Raw genomic sequence first — 18,650 nt, forward strand, 5'->3', positions numbered from 1 at the left:
ATGTGTGATCGAAGTGTATCAATTGATCTAAACAAAATTATAAAACAATGGTTTACGCTCTATTTGATTGAAGATGTTACATAACTATTATATTACGAAAACATCATATTCAAAAATTTTAAAAATAATTTTTCCTTTTGTTTTGTCTGTATAATTTTGCACTATTACAACTTGAAAATTAAAAAAGGGTTTTCTGCCTACTCTAATAAGTATAGGAAATGGCCTGAAACACTGGATAAATACACATAGTGGGGCAGTCAGTGTTTACAAAGGAGGTACAAACTACATTTCAAAGCTGATAAGGAAGGGTGGAGTTTCTATCAATTCATGATAAGATAAGCACTATTTATTGAGATAACAAGGATATTTCAGGATAGTTTTAAGTATAAATTGAGGAATCATACACAGATAAAATAAGTATTGAAATATTTCATCCAAAATAAAACATTACATTGCTAAAACAATTATATATAATTGGGTGTTCACTTATTTGTCTCTCACGTCCATACACAAGAAAGACAAGACTTCTTAATACCCTTAAATATTAAACAATTTTCCTATTTGAAAAGGTATAAAAGACTGTATAAAGTATTGAAAATAAACAAAATGTTAATACAGTAAATTTTTAGCATCAGCTGAAAATTTATGAAATATATACTTAATAAATTCTCACTCTGTGGAAAGATTACTAATTTGAATTATAAAAATGCTATATGGAATTTCTGTAAGTTTATAAAATTCTTTTGTAAAAGAAAAAAAAAATAGAAGTTTAAAGTGCATAAATCTTGTGTACAGAAAATACTTAAGATTTTTTGTTTATTTCAATTTAATGCACTGTAATCAGATTTAAATTATAAACATTTAACCAAAGTCATAACAGCTGTTGTGAAAATTCTATAATAACAAACCTAGTTTTTGTTTATAGAAGTGTTAATAAACAAAAAGTGTAAGAAAATAAAATTTCATGAAGATATTTTCGAATTATTATGATGAATTGTATTGAAATTGGAATTTATTTGATCTTTGCAGTGGCAATGGATTTTTTCATAAGAAACTTTATTCAAGGTACTCCAAATTGAATTTTACTGTCATGAACTGAAAATTGATTTTCTGGTATATCATAATACTTTATTATACAAAATAAAAAAAAAAAAATTGAAGTATCTCTGGAGCAACATTTCCCAGGGCCATACAACAAACAGCCCAAATACTACCTGCAGCACTTGTGAGTTCTGTTTATTGGTCCTTTTGAGATGTATAGATATGGATTTTCTTTTACATACCCTCAGTTGGCTACAGTATGGAGTCCATATTTGAACTGCTAAATACTTATTCCTACTTGATTTATTTTTAATCACAATAACGAACCCCCCTCAATGAGTTTCCGAGTACACAAAATATCTTCACCCAGAACAAGATGACTGGATCTAATCAGCCTGGACTCGGTTTGGGAAGGAATCAATTGTGAATAAGTGGATGATCTTTATTTTGAATATTAACTATTTTAAAGCACTCAGTAATGTTTACAAGGTCACAGGGAGAAGGTTACAAGATTTTATTGTTCTATCCTGTATTTGTTACTCAGACTTACAAAAACCCAGAGACACAATGAGTTAGTCTAGAGCGACTATCAGAAATTCTCAAATTATATGTAGTGTTTTATTGCAGTTTATTTACTGACTTTCTCAAATGCATAAACAGTTTAAAACTAAATTTAAAAAGCTATACTATTACACTTTGATTACTATATTTATTATCAAATCCTATACATAGGTTTTTTATGAAAAAAAAAATTATTTTTGTCCTAGGTTAGAGAATTGTTTATTAGTTTTATTGATTTTTGTGTTGAACGTATGAAGCTGGCTCATTACATAGTGACTGTTATTTTGTTTGTTTTTATTAACACTCAAATCAGTAGGACAGAGGAAGTGTTATCAGACGTCACTATCACAGTACACTACATTAAACTGTGTTGAATGTACGTACAGATCAGTAAGGCTTAATAAGGCTTGCAGAATTACGTAAGTCAAATTTTGATAAGTAGTTTGGTGACTTCACAGGATTCCTTATTGTTAATTCCCCATTTCAATGTGAAGAACATTGAACTGTACCACCAGTGATGACTATGTTTCTTTATAGATGTCCATGGACGAAAAGTATGTAGAAAGTATATGGACATTATTGAAGAACGCTATACAAGAGATACAGAAGAAAAACAATTCTGGGCTCAGTTTTGAAGAGTTGTACAGGAATGCGTACACAATGGTACTCCACAAATATGGCGAGAGACTATACACCGGACTGAAAGAAGTGGTCACTCAACATCTCGAGTTAAAGGTAATATTAATTTACTAATAACTAATTCTAATAGTTACTACTTAAACGTACACATAAATAAATATTTCATAATGTATTAGGATTGTCATTACTGTTGGATTGTTTAACTCTTTTCATACAAAGGTCCAATAAACCAGACCATGCTATACCAGCACAAATTACAGGCATCATATATATATAAATCAAACGTATTAATATTATATCTTTGATGCTAATGTTATTCTCTAAGAATAGTGCAAAAATTCTGTTGTCTATTGTATTTAGATATTTCTCTATCAACACTTTGAGACTGGGATAACAAAAATATAAAACTAGTGGTCTATAATCATGGAAGTGTATATGAACTAAAAATACTGTGTTATGGCTTGTCAGAACAGTTCCAACTACATGTTCGAACAAAAGCTTCAGACAAAACACACATTATGGTAGGCCTATCGCACACACGTAGTTGAAGTGTGCAGCTGTTGTCATTTCTCAAATCAAAATCAATACTTTATTGTCTTAAGGCATATAGCAATCGACATGGTTAGTCAGTATTTAGTGTTTGTAGCTATTAATGTTCTATTAGAGAATATTATTAAAAATACAATACGAACTGAAAGTTTTTGTTTAAAATTGTACAGTTTGAGTATTGGTGTTTGAAATGTTTAAAAATGTCATATACTTCGAAAATACTGAGGTTTTGACATGTCTTACAGTTATGTAAAATTTCCAAACTGTTCTGTTTCCTCCATTCCATGAATGTTGTCAATAAGATGCTAGAAAAAGGATTTTATTTATTTATCTGTAGGTTTAGACAATTTTCCTTAAATCAAGTTTTAAAAGCCCATCCAGCTATTATGTATCATAGAACAAAACAAAAACTTGTTTTTCAATATAGCATGTTCTTGTGTTTTTTATTTATATTAGTAAGGTTTCCAGATAACAGCCGTACAAAGTTTTCAGTAGCATGTACCATTGCAGAAGTAATTGTGAACATGATGACTGCTGTAATATTTTAATAGATAGAGACTCTATGTGGTACATTAGAGACAGTAGTTGCTATGGCTTGGTGAAATTATGGAATTAATTCGTCCAAAAAGTATCAAAATGGTAGAAATTCGCATTTGTGCTAAACATTTCACTTAACTATTTTCCAACACAGAAAAAAAACATGTTTTAAAATAATAAGTATTTATAAACAACTTATACTTTTGGAAATCTTTTAATATCTATAACATTTTAAGATGGTAGTCTTTAATGCAATGTAGAGTAAAACAAAAAAGTGATTTAGAATTGTCAGATCAGTTGCAATAATGTTTCTTCTTAAGTGTTTTTTTAATATCTTATAAGTTTCCAGATGTAGATACCATACGAGGTTTTGAGTAGTATACAATATGCATATTTTTTGTAACAGGCTACATTGTGGAAATAGTTTTGAAGACTACAATTACTGTAATTTCAAACTGATTCAGAGTAATCTTGCTATTTAAACTAAGCTATTACCTATATATTCCTTGGATAAGTTTATTAGTTAGTCCCAACCAAACCCTAATAAAGGTAAAAGTACTTCTCCATGTTGAAATTTATTTTAGAAATAGTAAGGTTAGAATTACTGAAAGACAAAAATTGAAACCTATAGTTTCATTAGAAAGTTTTGGAACATTTGGATCAATTGTTATTTGATCCTTTTAAGCTTGCAAATTTTATTTATAAATCATATCAAAAGATCTTTATTACGATTTCTTTGAGAAGTGTACAATAATCAAAAAGTAATATGATTTACAAAGTTACAACAGTTTTTGAAGTTATAGTTGCTTTACTGTATCAATCATCTTGATTCAAATTATTCCTCCATTGAGTAAAATAGTCACTCCATTAGCCACTCTTGAAGGTGTCCTTGTACTGTGGAAGAAAGTTAAAGGCTTTCAGCCCAATATATTACGGTTTTCTGCAGTATTATGTGGTGAGGTGTGCTGTAGGATGGTAGCTCATTGCTCTCCGTTTGTTGTAGGAGTGGATATTTTCTTCTTCTGAAGAAGAGATCAGATTGCAGATCTCGAAACGTAGTGTTACTGATTTTTTGTTTCACTGAACGATGGCAAATGTCCGGAAAAATCCTGTTTCCTTCACATATTTTCCCCCTCTTGTGAGCTGTGTGTGGTGTGTGGATAACTGTTGTGTTAATGTAAATGACAATGACAGTCATAATTCTCAATTTATTAATGTACACAGCTCTGTTAGAGAAGGTTAGCCAGTGTCCTGGCTTTATAATCAGTATTCTATTGAGGTTTTGCTGTGATGACAGCCAGGCCATATCTTATGTGTGATTCCACCAGGGTACGATATGCGCGTTTATTGTAGATCTTACTGAAAGCTTTTGACTATCATTATCTGTGTGCAAAGTTTAACACAAAATGTAATCAGTTGTTGCATAGGGCGTATTACAAAATGTACCCGCGATACCAATTTTTCATAATTGTGGGAAAATTCCATTGCATTAAGAAATAAAGTAAAACAAGCTGTGATTTGAGATATTAGAAACAGCTGATTGTTCCGTCTAATTTAGTGTATTTTAATACTTCTACACAAAACCCATGATGTGGCATGTTGTGAATATTCAGAAAGTATAAATATTGTTGTTTCCATTATTGTATATTATGGCATGATGTACGATAATATTATTTTTTTATAGGTGCGAGAGGATGTTTTGATATCATTGAACAACAATTTTCTACAAACCCTGAATCATGCTTGGAACGACCACCAAACATCAATGGTTATGATCCGAGATATACTCATGTACATGGATAGAGTATACGTGCAACAGAATGATGTAGATAATGTTTACAATCTAGGACTAATTATATTTAGAGATTTGGTATGTATTATACTCTTCATTAGTGCATTAGTTTAGTAACTGTATTACCCAGTTGTATTACCCAGTTGTTCAATCGTATTGTGTATGTTAAAATTAAAGAAATTAAATATATACATTGTTGTCTACTAAACCCAAAATGTGGCTACTAGGTCTAGTTATCAAATTTTGCCATAACTTTTTAAATATAGAGAAATTTTTATTATAAATTGAAAATTTGTGCGAATTAAACTTTCTAGATAAACAGTTAGGTAGGTATATTGGTAAAATGACAGTTGAAACGTCACACCCTTGGATAACCTCAAAGTTAATATATTATTTCAGTTTAAAATAATACTTTTTATTTAAATGAATAATATTTTGGTTTGATCAATTTTTGCCTCGATGGAAAACTTTATATCAGATATATATGTGTTGGACATACAGTAGAGTCCCGCCGATCCGAACCCCGCCAATCCGAAAATCCGCCTAATCCGAACACGGCTAGGAGAAAATATAAAATTGCTAAAAAGGCAGGAAAATAAATTAAAACCAGTTATTATAGTAAAAACGTAAGTTTTATTTCTCAAAGCATTTACTTACTGACATATAGAAAAAACTGAAATTACATTTGAAACGTTAGATGATACATACATTGTACGGAATTTATACTGTTAATATAAATGAAACATAGTACTGTACTGTACTGTATTTATAATGTACAAACCCCTACGGAAGGCTTAGCAAATAATTTGTACTTTAACTTGGGACACAATAAGGGATAAAAACGTAAAACAAAACACTGCAAAACCCAACACTTTCTTAAAGACCTAAAGTCAGTTGATCTTCTTTTGACGCAACACACACTAAAACGACTGGACGATGCAATGTTTCGCCAACGCTGAATGAACATTACGTCATTGGGAGTAGCAGCGGCATGTTGCTCGACGTAGCGTTAGAGCGAGGTCAAAGGCACTTTGCAGCTGCGCTGTGTGGAACAATATCGGTAGTTTGGGGCGTCTCCCTCATCCTCACTGCTACACGAGTCATCAGCTGGGACTCCTTGCACCTGTGCCACGATGTCTTCGTCTGTGTACTCCTCGAAGCCTTTGTCATCTACAGCCGTCCACTCATCAACACACTCCTTCTCTACATTTTCTCATCCCGGTATTTTTTTTACAAGAGGAAGAAGTTCGCATTCATTTACCGGTGGAACAACCTCTTCAACAAACTGCAGATCAGGCCAAAGATTTTTCCAAGATTTCTGCAGGAGCTCCTACGCTTGTGTTCTCCCAAGCCTCTGCCACCCAGAAAATTACATCTTTGATCGTGATTTTCTTAAGCTTTTGGAGAATTGTGAGGTCTTCATTTTCCTCAAGCAGGCTTCGGAGCAAGCTTTTTCCGATAATTTTGCTTCAACGCTTGTAGAACTCCTTGGTCCATTGGTTGTATGATCGAAGTAACGTTCGGTGGTAGAAAAATGGCTTTTATATCACCAATAACCAGCTCTAAGTCATCCGGATGGGACGGAGCGTTATCTATGAGTAACAACACTCTATCAGGCAGTCCATTTTCTTCATTGTAGGCTCTCACGTTGGGCACAAATTGTTTCTCAAACCATTCTTGAAAAACAAAGCACGATCCATCCAAGCTTTCTTTTGGTTTTTAATAGTAAACCGGCAGAGCGTTCATATTCATGTTTTTAATAACATCGAGGTTTTTTGGATTTACCGATAAACCATCAAAGGTATCTTATTGGTGGCGGAAGCGTTGCTGCATGCTAATACGGTTAGTCGTTGCTTATCCATTTTAAATCCTGGAGCGGACTTTTCTTCTCTTGAAGCTAGGCTCTTTGTTGGCAACGCTTTGAAATTTAGCCCCCGTTTCATCAGCGTTGTACACTTGCTGGGGTGAGTAGGAGGATGTAATTTCTTTGAACTCCTGAAGATACGCTGCGGCTGCGTTGCTGTCTGCAGACATCTTTTCGCCAGTTACAGTCAGTTGCCTGATACCGTGCCTTTTTTTTTCCACCGATCTAAAAAACCGCAACTAGCCGAAAATGACGGATCGCCTCCCATAAGGATGTTTAGTAGAAGCGCCTTTTCTTTAATAAAGAGGGCCGGTAATGGGAATGCCTTTTTGTCTCTCTTGAGAAAACCACAAGTAAAGTGCTTCATCGAGTTTTGTCATACGATGACACAGTAGTAGTTTGACGTTTTTTCTAGAGTGTTTTCACTTGTAACAGAGCAAAATTGTTCGATTTTTGCCCGCTTCTTTTTCCAGTCACTGATCGTCGCTTTACCGACACCAAATTCAATTGAAAGTTGAGTAGCACTTTCACCATTGTCTAGTCTTTTGAGAACTTCGAGTTTTTCTTTTAACGTACACGAGTTTTGTTTACGTTTACTAGCCATAATGATATCGGATATACGCACAGAGCAGAGCAAAGAACAAACAAAACTGCAAACCACAAACTACAGAATACACAGTAAGAGCACGTGCTGCGCGTATGGAAGATTGCACTAAACTGTCGTCTCACCACTCGTCACCGGGGTGGGTGGTGGAGGGGATAGGGGTGAGGTAGTGGCAGTCCAATAGTTTTGCGCGCCACACTGTTTCAAGGTCACCGACCAACTCGCCCCGCCCACCACAGGACAGGTGGCTTCTACTAGATTCATTACGCACAAAACAATGGCACTCAGTTTCGACCACGCGATGTTACCGTACAAAGACAGGAAGCTGTAATATTATTATTACGTTTAATACGTACTTACTATTGTTTATTGCATTTGATTATTGTATGCATTTTAATTGTTTTAAAACCACGTAAATTGCACTTGAAAGTTGATAAATGGTACTATTTAACAAAAATCCGCCTAGTCCGAATTTCCCGTCAATCCGAACAAGGTTCGGTCCCAATTAGTTCGGATTGGCGGGACTCTACTGTATATATAGTGTCCTGTAACTCTCTGGACAAAGGTATACAAGTTATTACTAAGGTCAAGGCAAACTTATTTCACCATTTGATCATGGGTCTCTGATACTTGGTTTCCCATCTATCTGTTTGCATGTGTTTTTTAGAAAAAAATTAATGTTTTAAAACTAATGAATTAAGTTACACCAAATTTGGCTCATATGTTAATAATAACAAAGCCAATTACTGTAAAGAATATGATGAAATTATCTTTAGTGTTTTCAAAAAGGCGGACATTAAAACTTTAAATATCTTAAAAGCCAGTATTTTTTTCTCAAGATTTACAAAAATTATAGGTTTTTGAGGATATTATCACAAATCTAATGACACCAAATTTATTTAAATCGAATAATAAATAACTGATTTAGAGCAGATTTACTGTGACAAAATATGGTCTACATTGAGGTTCTCAGTGAATAGCCAACAATACAAAAACTGAATAAACGGCAGCTCTCAATGGGGACCATCCATGTCTTGTCACAGTGAATCTGCTCTAAATCAGTTATTTATTATTCTTTTTAAATTATTTTGGTGTATTAGATTTGCAATAAATCCCTCTAAAAACTGTTATTCCTTATAATTCTTAATAAAAAGCTAAATTTTAAGATATTCAAAATTTTAATGGCCGCCTTTTTAAAAATACTAAAGATAATTTCATCATATTTTTTTAGTAACTGGCCTTGTTATTATAAACATTTGAGCCATATTTAGTATAATTTAGTTAATTAGTTTTTAATATATTAAGTTTTTTATGAAAAACATATATAGACAGACAGATGGGAAATTAAGCATCAGAGACACATGTTCATATGGTGAAATATGTTTGTCTTGACCTTTGACTTTTGAATAACGTGGTAAACCTTTGTCCAGAGAGTTACGAGACACCCTATATATTTAAGTAAATTAAGAATTTGCAGTTCATCAATTGCTTTCAAGTAATTACCAAGTTCACTGAAATTATTTTTTTTTGCGCTGTGGGATTAAACTGATTACAGATTATAAAATGTAATTTTTATTTACACAGCCAACTTAAATGTTTTTAAGAATCCACTAGTTTGTTGGATGGTGTCCAAGAATATCTGTACTAAAAAACAAGTTTTGGATGAACTACAACAATCATAATCCAACTGTTATCATCAAGGTCAAGTGGCTGAGTGGGTAAAGGGTGATAGTGTATAGGTTACTGAAGGTCCTGAGTTCTAATCCCTGTTGGTGCATTAATAGGATGGGAATAGTAAGAATTTACTTATAAATCAGATTTGGAAATCAATTTGAGCCGAGTCTAAATTAATTGATTCAATATGTCATATAGGACAAATAGCAATCAAATTTCCAGCAGTGATTCAGCTGATTAAACTAACCCGTATTGCACGGAGGCTTCTGTGCAGCAGGCCTGGACGGTGTATTGCACAGTGGTTCAACTAAATGGCACAGGAGTGCATCACCAAAATAGAACCAACTTGATCTCAATAGCTTGTTTCATCACTATTGCTGTACATCACAATCCAGGGTCTGGTTGACATGCAGATTGGTACTTCACGGCACCTAATGTGTTAGTGGATCATGTATGGAGAAACTTTATTTAAGAAAATAAAGAATTATTTGTTCAGCTCCTTAGAAAAGAACCATGGGATTCTGTTCATGATTCTTCTGTTGATAAAAAATTTAATCATTTTGACTTTTATGAGCTATTTTTATTATTGCTTCATCTGAGATGAACTTCTTAAGAGCAAATGTGACTCCATATTGGTTTATTTGAAGTAAATTTATGTTTGAACTTTCATGTCTCGCTTATGTAGTAATGACAATTAAGTAGCCTAATTTGAACTGAAGGTTGAAAGGTTGGTTCACTTATTTGATGTATGTAGACTCGAGTAATTTTACTTATAAGGAATTGAGGATCCTGATTTATTGTGCTAGATCCCAGTTTATACATTAAGTTGACTGAGTAATCACTCGGGTCAACCATAATTTGAAATTAGGTTGGTTTGGATGTCAATACTCAAAAAACAACGTAAAAAGGAAACCTGTAAGATTAAATATAATAAAAGTTGAAATAAACCAATATGGAGTCACAATCTTGTCTTAGAAGTTCACCTAGAATGAACCAATAATACAAAACAGCACACTTTAGTTCCCTGAGTAGTTCAATTATTTAAAATTAATTAAATCATCTGAAAGTAGAGAAAAACTTATCCACAAATGTGCGTTCACGTTGCAATCGATCTTTAGTTGACTGCTTGTCACACAGGTTTTAAGAAAATTAAAGTATTATAAGCTGAGATAAGAAATAATAAAAAGTACACTAACATACCAATTTAAAACTATTAAAGAGTAAAAATGCCTATATATATATATATATATATATATATATTATATATATATATATATATGTATATTATAAAAGTGCATTAAAAAGTAAAGTAAAAGGCAGAAACTTTAAAAAATAAATTGAATATAAAATTCTATAGTAAACTGTTCACTATTATTCTAATTGGACAAAGTATGCAATTAATACAGAAATTGCCTTTCAGTAAGTGATGTGAGGTTTGGTTGCAGGTTGTCCGATATGGTTGCATCCGGGACCATCTACGAGACACACTGCTGGGGCTGGTGATGCGTGAGAGGAGGGGCGAGGTTGTCGACCGCATTGCCATTAAGAACGCCAGCCAGATGTTGATGGTTCTGGGTATTAATAGCCGAGCCGTTTACGAGGAGGATTTTGAACGTCCATTCCTGCAACAGTCTGCAGAATTTTACAGAGTATGGAAAACATTTTTAAAAACAAATTATAATTTAGACACCAAAAAGGCCATTGAGGGAGTTATATGTAATTATGTACAAAATAATTTATTTAAATTTGTTCCTAAACACCTGGAGATTCTGACAGAAGTGTATAAATTATTTTGAAAAATTTGTAATGTGACAGGCTATTACCTGTTAAAAAAAACTGTTTCATACTTAGGGAGAGTCCTCATCAGCATACCTAGATTGTCTTTTGTATTAGATCGAAATGATTGCACCAAACCGGGTTCTAAGCAATTGGAGATTGATAATACTACTATATTCTTCAATATGTATATAAATTCATTAAATTTGTATAAGTGGCAGTAGCCTAATATAATTTCAATAATCATTGGATCACAAAAAGTACTTGCTCGGCTGGGACTCAAACCCGGATCTCTCATTTGCTGGGTGAGTGCACTACCAATACAGCACAGAGACCTTACTTTTTACACTTGATCATTTTGTATTTGGGCGTTTCTGTCACAAATGTGTTTAAATAACCAAACTAACATATGATCGGAAGATTGAATATCTGTCAAATGACTTTTATTGACATTAATAAAATTTGCATAAGAGGCAAAAGTCTAATTTAATTTCAACAAATATTTTATCATAAAAAGTACTTGTTCCACCGGGTAATGCTAGTGGTAGCACAGTCACCCAAAAAGTGAGAGATCCGGGTTCAAGTCCTGGCATCAGGAATGTTGACAGGACATGGCCCTCTTAGAAAAAACACCTTATGAAGTTGGGTCTAAGCCAGACTGATTAATGCAGACTCTATGGATAATCAGAAGAATCAGTGGAACACATATGGCTAAACTGTCGTACCGTATGAAAGATAAAGAAAAATATTTCTAAAGGCGTATCTTTTCAGTCCTAAGGATATCAGACATCAGGAGCGCACAAATCTTTTAGGTTTCTGTAAGTCTCTGACTCTGAGGGCATAGACCTTAAGTAAGAGAGATGGAAAGGTTACTTGTCCAATGCTGCCTGATGTTTCCAATAGTGCCTGTATTACGTTGATAAGATTTTTCTTACTATAACAAATTAAATATTGACAGTGGAAATGACCGTTGCATAAGCAATAATTTCCACTGCTATGGCTAATGATACGCCTTCCTAATAAATTATCAGCCTGATAAACCCCTTCTAGTGATTTAGTGATGCACACTTAAATAGCCTTTCAAATAATAATCTATCGGGTCCTATAATTCTTTAATACTGGTTAATGTTATTTGTTTATTGTGATTATACCTCACTCATAACTTCCAACAATCTTTGTTCTATTTATCTTAAATATTATCTTTAATAGTAAGCTGTTACACTATTTTCATGATGTTTTGAAAATATGTTTACATCCCTTACTTTACTTGCACTAATAGTAAAGGCCATAGTTTACTTTTAAGTTAATTAGAGTAGTTTCTATGTATAGTTACACTATAAAATTTAATACTCATAATTACCAGAATTATAATAATAGTTATTTAAATATACAAGGTGTCCAAAAAGTCCTGAATCATTGCAAATAATGAAACTTATTATTCTACAGCAACAATTAATTGTAAACAGTTTTGGGTTAGTAAAGTTAAAATCAAAAAGCACATCAGTGTTTTTTTTACATTAACCTAAGTTGCAAACTCAAGCCATCTTTGAACAGCTGTCATTTTTTACTCGGTTATAAGTTTGAGGTCGGGTTTGCGGCTCTGTACTCTACTAATAAAGACCTTTTATTTGATATGCATATCAACCTATGCTTACATTTAAGATTTTCTTCTGACTTCTAGCGGACCGCCCCCCTGAGGAAGTAGCGGATCACTGAATATGTGATAAAATAAATTTTTATGTCCAGTAACTTTGTGTAAGGTTTTGTAGCTCTATTTTAAATATTTTGAAAAATATTTAACCAACCCGGGACTTTTTGGACACCTTGTATAATATACTGCTGACAGAATATCAAGAGGATCCCTGCAAATTAGCTTTTTGAATTAATTGAATTCCCCTCTTCCTTAACTCTTCCCGGCTCTTAACAGTATTGCCTCTTAAAACTGCTGAAATCATTTCATGAAACTACTGCATGAAAAATGATTTATTTATGTGTTTTATAGTCAAGAAATTGAAATGTTTCGGGTACCAAAATTTGCAAACTGAAATTCTTTTAACTCGGCAGACACTATATTGCTGCTTATACCCTTCATGCAGTTCCTTTTTCCAATATAATGTCTGCCCACTTAAAAGGATTAAGATTCTCCATTTCTTACAGGCCAGAGTTGTTGAATTGGTCCTGGTCTAAATTACTGTTTTATTTTCTCTTAAATCAGTGTTTTGAGTAGAAGAGCCGACAAACAATGAGTTTATAATAATGGTACACCATAAGTTAAAGAAATATTTGGATGGAACTATAAACTTATTCCTGGGCTTCTCTATCATTGTTATGAATTTTTGTGTTCAGATGGAGAGCCAAAAGTTTCTTGCAGAAAACAGTGCGTCAGTGTATATAAAGAAGGTGGAGGCACGGATCAATGAAGAGGCAGAGAGAGCTAAACATTACCTTGACGAGTCCACTGAATCTCGCATCGTTGAAGTTGTAGAAGACGAACTAATTAAGAAACATATGAAAACAATTGTGGAGGTAAGTTGAATATTTGTTACTGATAAAATAAAATTTTTCCTATTTTTCCTACTATTTCTACAAAAAATAGTATAGTAGGAAAAGTACTACATTTCCAATTTTTTTGCTAATTGTGTCAAACATTTATATTATCATATTAATATTATAAATGTGAAAATTTGTGAAGATGTTTAACCCTTTGAGTGCCACAGCGTCGCTAATTTTGACGGTACGAAAAGTGCATAAAGTGCCAGTGTCGCCAATTTTGACGTTTCATATTTTGATAATATTTTATATAGTACAAGATTATTTTGGCCAAATAACCAGACAGCTATATTCAGTAGGTTCCAAAATATCATTAAATACGAGTTTTATATTGTTTCTCTACTATTTTATCTGTGAAACGTACGTTGTTTGGATACTTATCAAGAAGCCACTATTTTTGGACGACTTTTCCTTATCGGGGACAAAATAAAATACAGTATTAAAAACAACTGACTTTATTTAACCTATTTTGGAATTTACAAGTTATTACGACAATCAATGAAATCAAAAATTATAAGAACAACGTTTCATTATTCGAAAATGCCAGGTCATTCGTGTGTGTCGATTTGGAGATAGGAAGTATGACTCATCGAGTATTCTTCGATTCATTTTGGTAGAAGGAACGTATAATGAAGTTTATTTTGATCTCTGATAAGGAAAACTCGTCCAAAAATAGTGGGCTGTGATAATACTGAAGTACCTGTGAGATGATTCTGTCTTCCAGTCATGCGACGTAGCGGACGAGTGCCATGTTGCGTAACGGCCTTTCTTGTTGTTTATGTGCCAATAACCAAGCATTTGAGTAAATACAAAATAAAATAGTAACTTATACAGTAGTTTACTGTATTTCTTTACAAAAGTAATGTAGTGATTTGAGTTGTGTCCAAGCGAAAAACGTGAATTTTTAGTGTAAATATTATTAGGGTTGTTATTTAGTAAATGTAAACTTTTATGTAAATATGTTAGCAAGTATTTGTTTCTACATTTACTAATCATATTTATTTGTGTTATATTGATGTTTTATTACATTTATTGTGAAAACTACATCATTACTAAGTAATTTCTAAACTCTGACAAATAAAGTACAGTTTATAAAATGTCGGCACCAGGCAGCATTTTGTTAACCCTCCATCGGGCGCTAAACGGAGTTTTCCTCCGTGTATTTTTTATTATTAAAAATAGTAGTACTCTTCTGATGTTGGCAGTCGTGTCCCGCAGTGTACTTCACGAGCATCTTTCGGGGAAGCGAAACTATAGCCTCCCGCTTATCTTTGTCAAAATCTGTCAGTATGAGGTCTACTTCCGTGCGAGACCGGACGATTCCTCCGTGAGCGCCCGATGTCGTGTTTGTAGTACTTGGACGAAATCTCCGTGAGCACAGTGTTTAGTTTTTATGGAGTAATAATCCGTGTGCGCCTAAATGTCTGACCTGTGATGGTTTCTTTTTAAGTTTTACAATATATTTTATTTGAATTTTGTGAAATGGAGAATGAAGACAAGAGACTTGTCAGTACAGTACCCGTGTGCTAGGGAACATTTCAGTATTATTTATGGAGTGAACATTGTCGTTATAAGAACCAGAAGGAAAATGTTTTCAAACTTTGTGTAGTGTTAAACAATTTTTAGTAAAGAATAAATTTTGATTTTAGAATAATAATTGACATTACAATTGTATAATATCTCAAGAATTGAAGTAAGTTGTTTTTGTAAGAAGTTAAAAACTAAGTTAATTTCCATATATTATTACAGAAGGTTAAACATGTTTACAATTAATTGCATTATTCCTTAAAATAAATCATGTTGTTACTATACAATAACATTTTCTTTTAGTTTCGAAATTCTTATTTGGAAAATTCATTACATAAGAGTAATTTTTTTTTTAATTCTAAAAATGAATATATTACATTGTAATTAAATCAGTATGAATATTTAAACAAATAAAAACAGTTTAAACGACTATAATATCCATTATTCACTAACCTGGAGGAAACCTCCGTGAGCGCCTGATGGTGTTTCTAATTTTAAGCGCCCGATGGAGGGTTAATACATATAATGCCATGTTTTTAAAATTCTGGAATAAGATATTACACATGGTTTTTATTTAGAATTGTATGGCCTTTATCATGGTATAAAGAAAAAAAATCTTAAAAATACTGTATACACTCAAATTAGGTCAAAACTTAATTTTTTATACAAAATTAAAAAACTTTTTTAACCCTTTGCACGCCATAAGCGAGTTATTTCGCATGCATAAAAGTCCGTACAGCGCCCATAGCGAGTTATATCGTGAACTACATTTTACAACATTAGATAGTTTAATAGTTGTCGAATTTGCCGCTAGATGGCAGAGAAAGTCACTTTTGCTGCCTAGTGCATTAGCTAACGTGCCAACTGAACGTTTGAGGAGTATCGATCGGTAACAGCTGTTTCTTTCTATTCATGTTTGTTTCCCGTACTTCTCGAAACGCCCAAAGTGATTATACTCGCCGCCATTTCGTGAAGTTCTATGTCTAGTGTTCCTGCTCACTGACAGTTTATGTTTTTACAGTTTTATTAGTTTATATTACGTTTAGTGCCTGTGAACTATTAAAATTATTACTATAGTAATAACTATTATTTATTATTTTGACGTAACTTGTGAATATATTGCCATAATTATGGCTAACGCAGACGATCCGGACTTTGACGATTTCGTTCTTGGGGTTACATACTTTGGACGATTATTCGTAAAAAAAAACAGAAAACAGTTTTCCAAAATGTGTATTTATTTACTTATCACACATCATATCTACTTCATGTACCGGTATACGTTTGTAAAAATTATACAGTTTTATCAAAATAACGTTTTCGTTCATTTCATACCTACTAGTCCTTAAAATTGAAAAATATCTATATTTCGTTTTAAAAAATGCCCATAAAAGCATTTTATGGTTTTTTATTCTTTAAATCAATTACTTAAACAAATAAAAAAACGGCTTTACAGTTTTCAAAAAATTAAATATTCAGTAATTTGGCGCTAGGGCAAAACATATACGTAATTACTTGGCGTGCAAAGGGTTAATAAATACTGAAATTTTTATATTTTTATAAATCAAATTTTATTTGTAATGATATGTATCATATTCTGCATCTAATAAGAAAAACAACAGCAACAAAATGATGAAAATCTGTTAAGTAGTTATTTTACAGCAGCTTTTTTTCCAAAGGCTTACAAATATGCGAAAAATAGCGTGGCACTTTATGCATATGCCTTCGGAAAATACCTGTGGCACTCAAAGGGTTAATTCATACAAAACTTAGTGAACGGATTAAGACGAAATTCGGTACGTGGAATGCTTAATATAAGAAATATGAACATCTTTTTACTAAAAAAACCACATAAATGCTCTGCGACATTTTTACAATAAATTTAAAGAAAATTTATTGTAAAAATGATTGAAGTTGTGAATATTTGTATAGTTGATTAAGTCAAAATGTTGGCTGCATCATAGGAACAAAATGATCTGTTGTATTTTCAGGAACAAATACCAGTTGTTATGAATAAACAACAGAGTAACGAAGGTAATAACAGGGTTGGAGCTGTTAAAAGTTTTCTATGGTGTAAGTAAAATATTCTGGAAATGTAAAAATATTCCAGACACAAAGTGCAATTTTTTGAGGACTGATGAAACAATCAAGGGGATAACAGTTCCATTTTGCACTGATTAGGACTACAATTCTGATTAATTATATAAAAAGTGAAATAATTCTTGGACTGAAACAAAGAAATAGGGCAATCGCTAACAGAGATCGGAAAGCAAATGCTGTATTGTTTCAGGTTTAGACGTATTCTTCTTTCCAAGAACAGATATCGAAGGTACAAAGACCGTGAACCAGGTGGTCCATAAAGTGGAATACTTTTAACCCATTGCGGATCACTGATGAGCTGGGCTCGTCACGCAGCGGCCGGGCCTAACGGCACGATGACGAGCTCAGGTCGCAAAAGCGGTCTGCTTTTAAATTTCCCTCCAAATAGTTCTGTTAATGTCTGATAGATCGGGCGATCGTCTTCACTTGTCAACTAAGAGTATTTAACAACGGTCTACGTTTAGAGTTTTCAAAAGTTTTATAAATATCCTACAGATCGCAGTTGTATGTCGAAGTTGAAAAATTATTCATATGAGTTTACTCTGCTTTTTAGCACTTCTGATTGGGTGTTTTCCTCAGTTGTTATTATAATACTTTTGAAGTTAGTGACACAACGAAAAGATGCAGACGTACATGTTGGCGGGTGTAGTCTAGACAATGGCCCGGATGTTGTAATCGCTTCGCCCGAGCCGCTTTATTTAGATTATGATTCAGACATCATCCCTGCCACCCCGGAACCTTGCTCGCGTGTTATCGTTCCTACATCACGGATACCCCAGCAGGCCCATGTTCCATCTGAACAAATACCTTCACAGCTGAATTTTCTAGTATACGATAGCGAGCGATACTGTGGCGCACCATTGCTGTTCATGCGGCCGCTGACCGTAAATTAATTCGTGCCCGCGCGCTAAAACAATATGATCCGCAATGGGTTAACTAATCGTAAATATTATATATGTGATAGTTTGGATGTTTGTGCAGAACTACTATGTATGAATATAGAATACATACTAAAGAATAACTTTCCAATCATTTTTGTTCTGCCTCCTATTCAAAGAATCCCAGAAGTTTTTAGGTTTTATAAGGTTTTTGGACTTATTGATAAATACTCACTTGGGATTCTATAAGGTACCTTCTCCGATAGATTGTTAACAGTATTGTATTAAGTCTTGTAATTTTTAACTAGACCAAAATCATGTTTCAAAATACACAAACTTCTTTGTTTGATTTTACTTTGGAACTACATTTGATTTCAAGAAATATTATTGTTTAGTTTAATATCTTATTTTTAAGCCTTTTTTTAAGAAAAAGATGTAATATTTAGAGCAATAAATTGAAAACGAGCTGTGCAAATGTCTTGAGCGGGAGTAGATGGTGCTTGCAAGAGGATTTAACTAATCTAGATAAGGTTACAAAACCAAGTTTTGATATATAAT

The 18,650-nt window shown here is 33.0% G+C and overlaps 1 protein-coding gene across 3 annotated transcripts in view; it reads left to right on the forward strand.

Annotated features, from left to right (window-relative positions):
- Positions 1-18,650, forward strand: part of LOC124364798 (cullin-3-A) — a 66,804-nt gene that overhangs the window by 12,054 nt on the left and 36,100 nt on the right. For 2 of the 3 annotated variants that reach the window (XM_046820560.1, XM_046820561.1), the window contains exons 2-5: positions 2,140-2,337; positions 5,012-5,197; positions 10,707-10,910; positions 13,384-13,563. In XM_046820560.1, the coding sequence (XP_046676516.1) occupies positions 2,140-2,337; positions 5,012-5,197; positions 10,707-10,910; positions 13,384-13,563 (768 nt within the window). Of the gene's footprint in view, positions 1-1,089; positions 1,226-2,139; positions 2,338-5,011; positions 5,198-10,706; positions 10,911-13,383; positions 13,564-18,650 lie in introns of those variants that run through there. The other variant, XM_046820562.1, reaches the window with a different exon arrangement.

This window comes from Homalodisca vitripennis, chromosome 6 (assembly GCF_021130785.1).
Source record: "Homalodisca vitripennis isolate AUS2020 chromosome 6, UT_GWSS_2.1, whole genome shotgun sequence".
Taxonomy (NCBI): Eukaryota; Metazoa; Arthropoda; class Insecta; order Hemiptera; family Cicadellidae; genus Homalodisca; species Homalodisca vitripennis.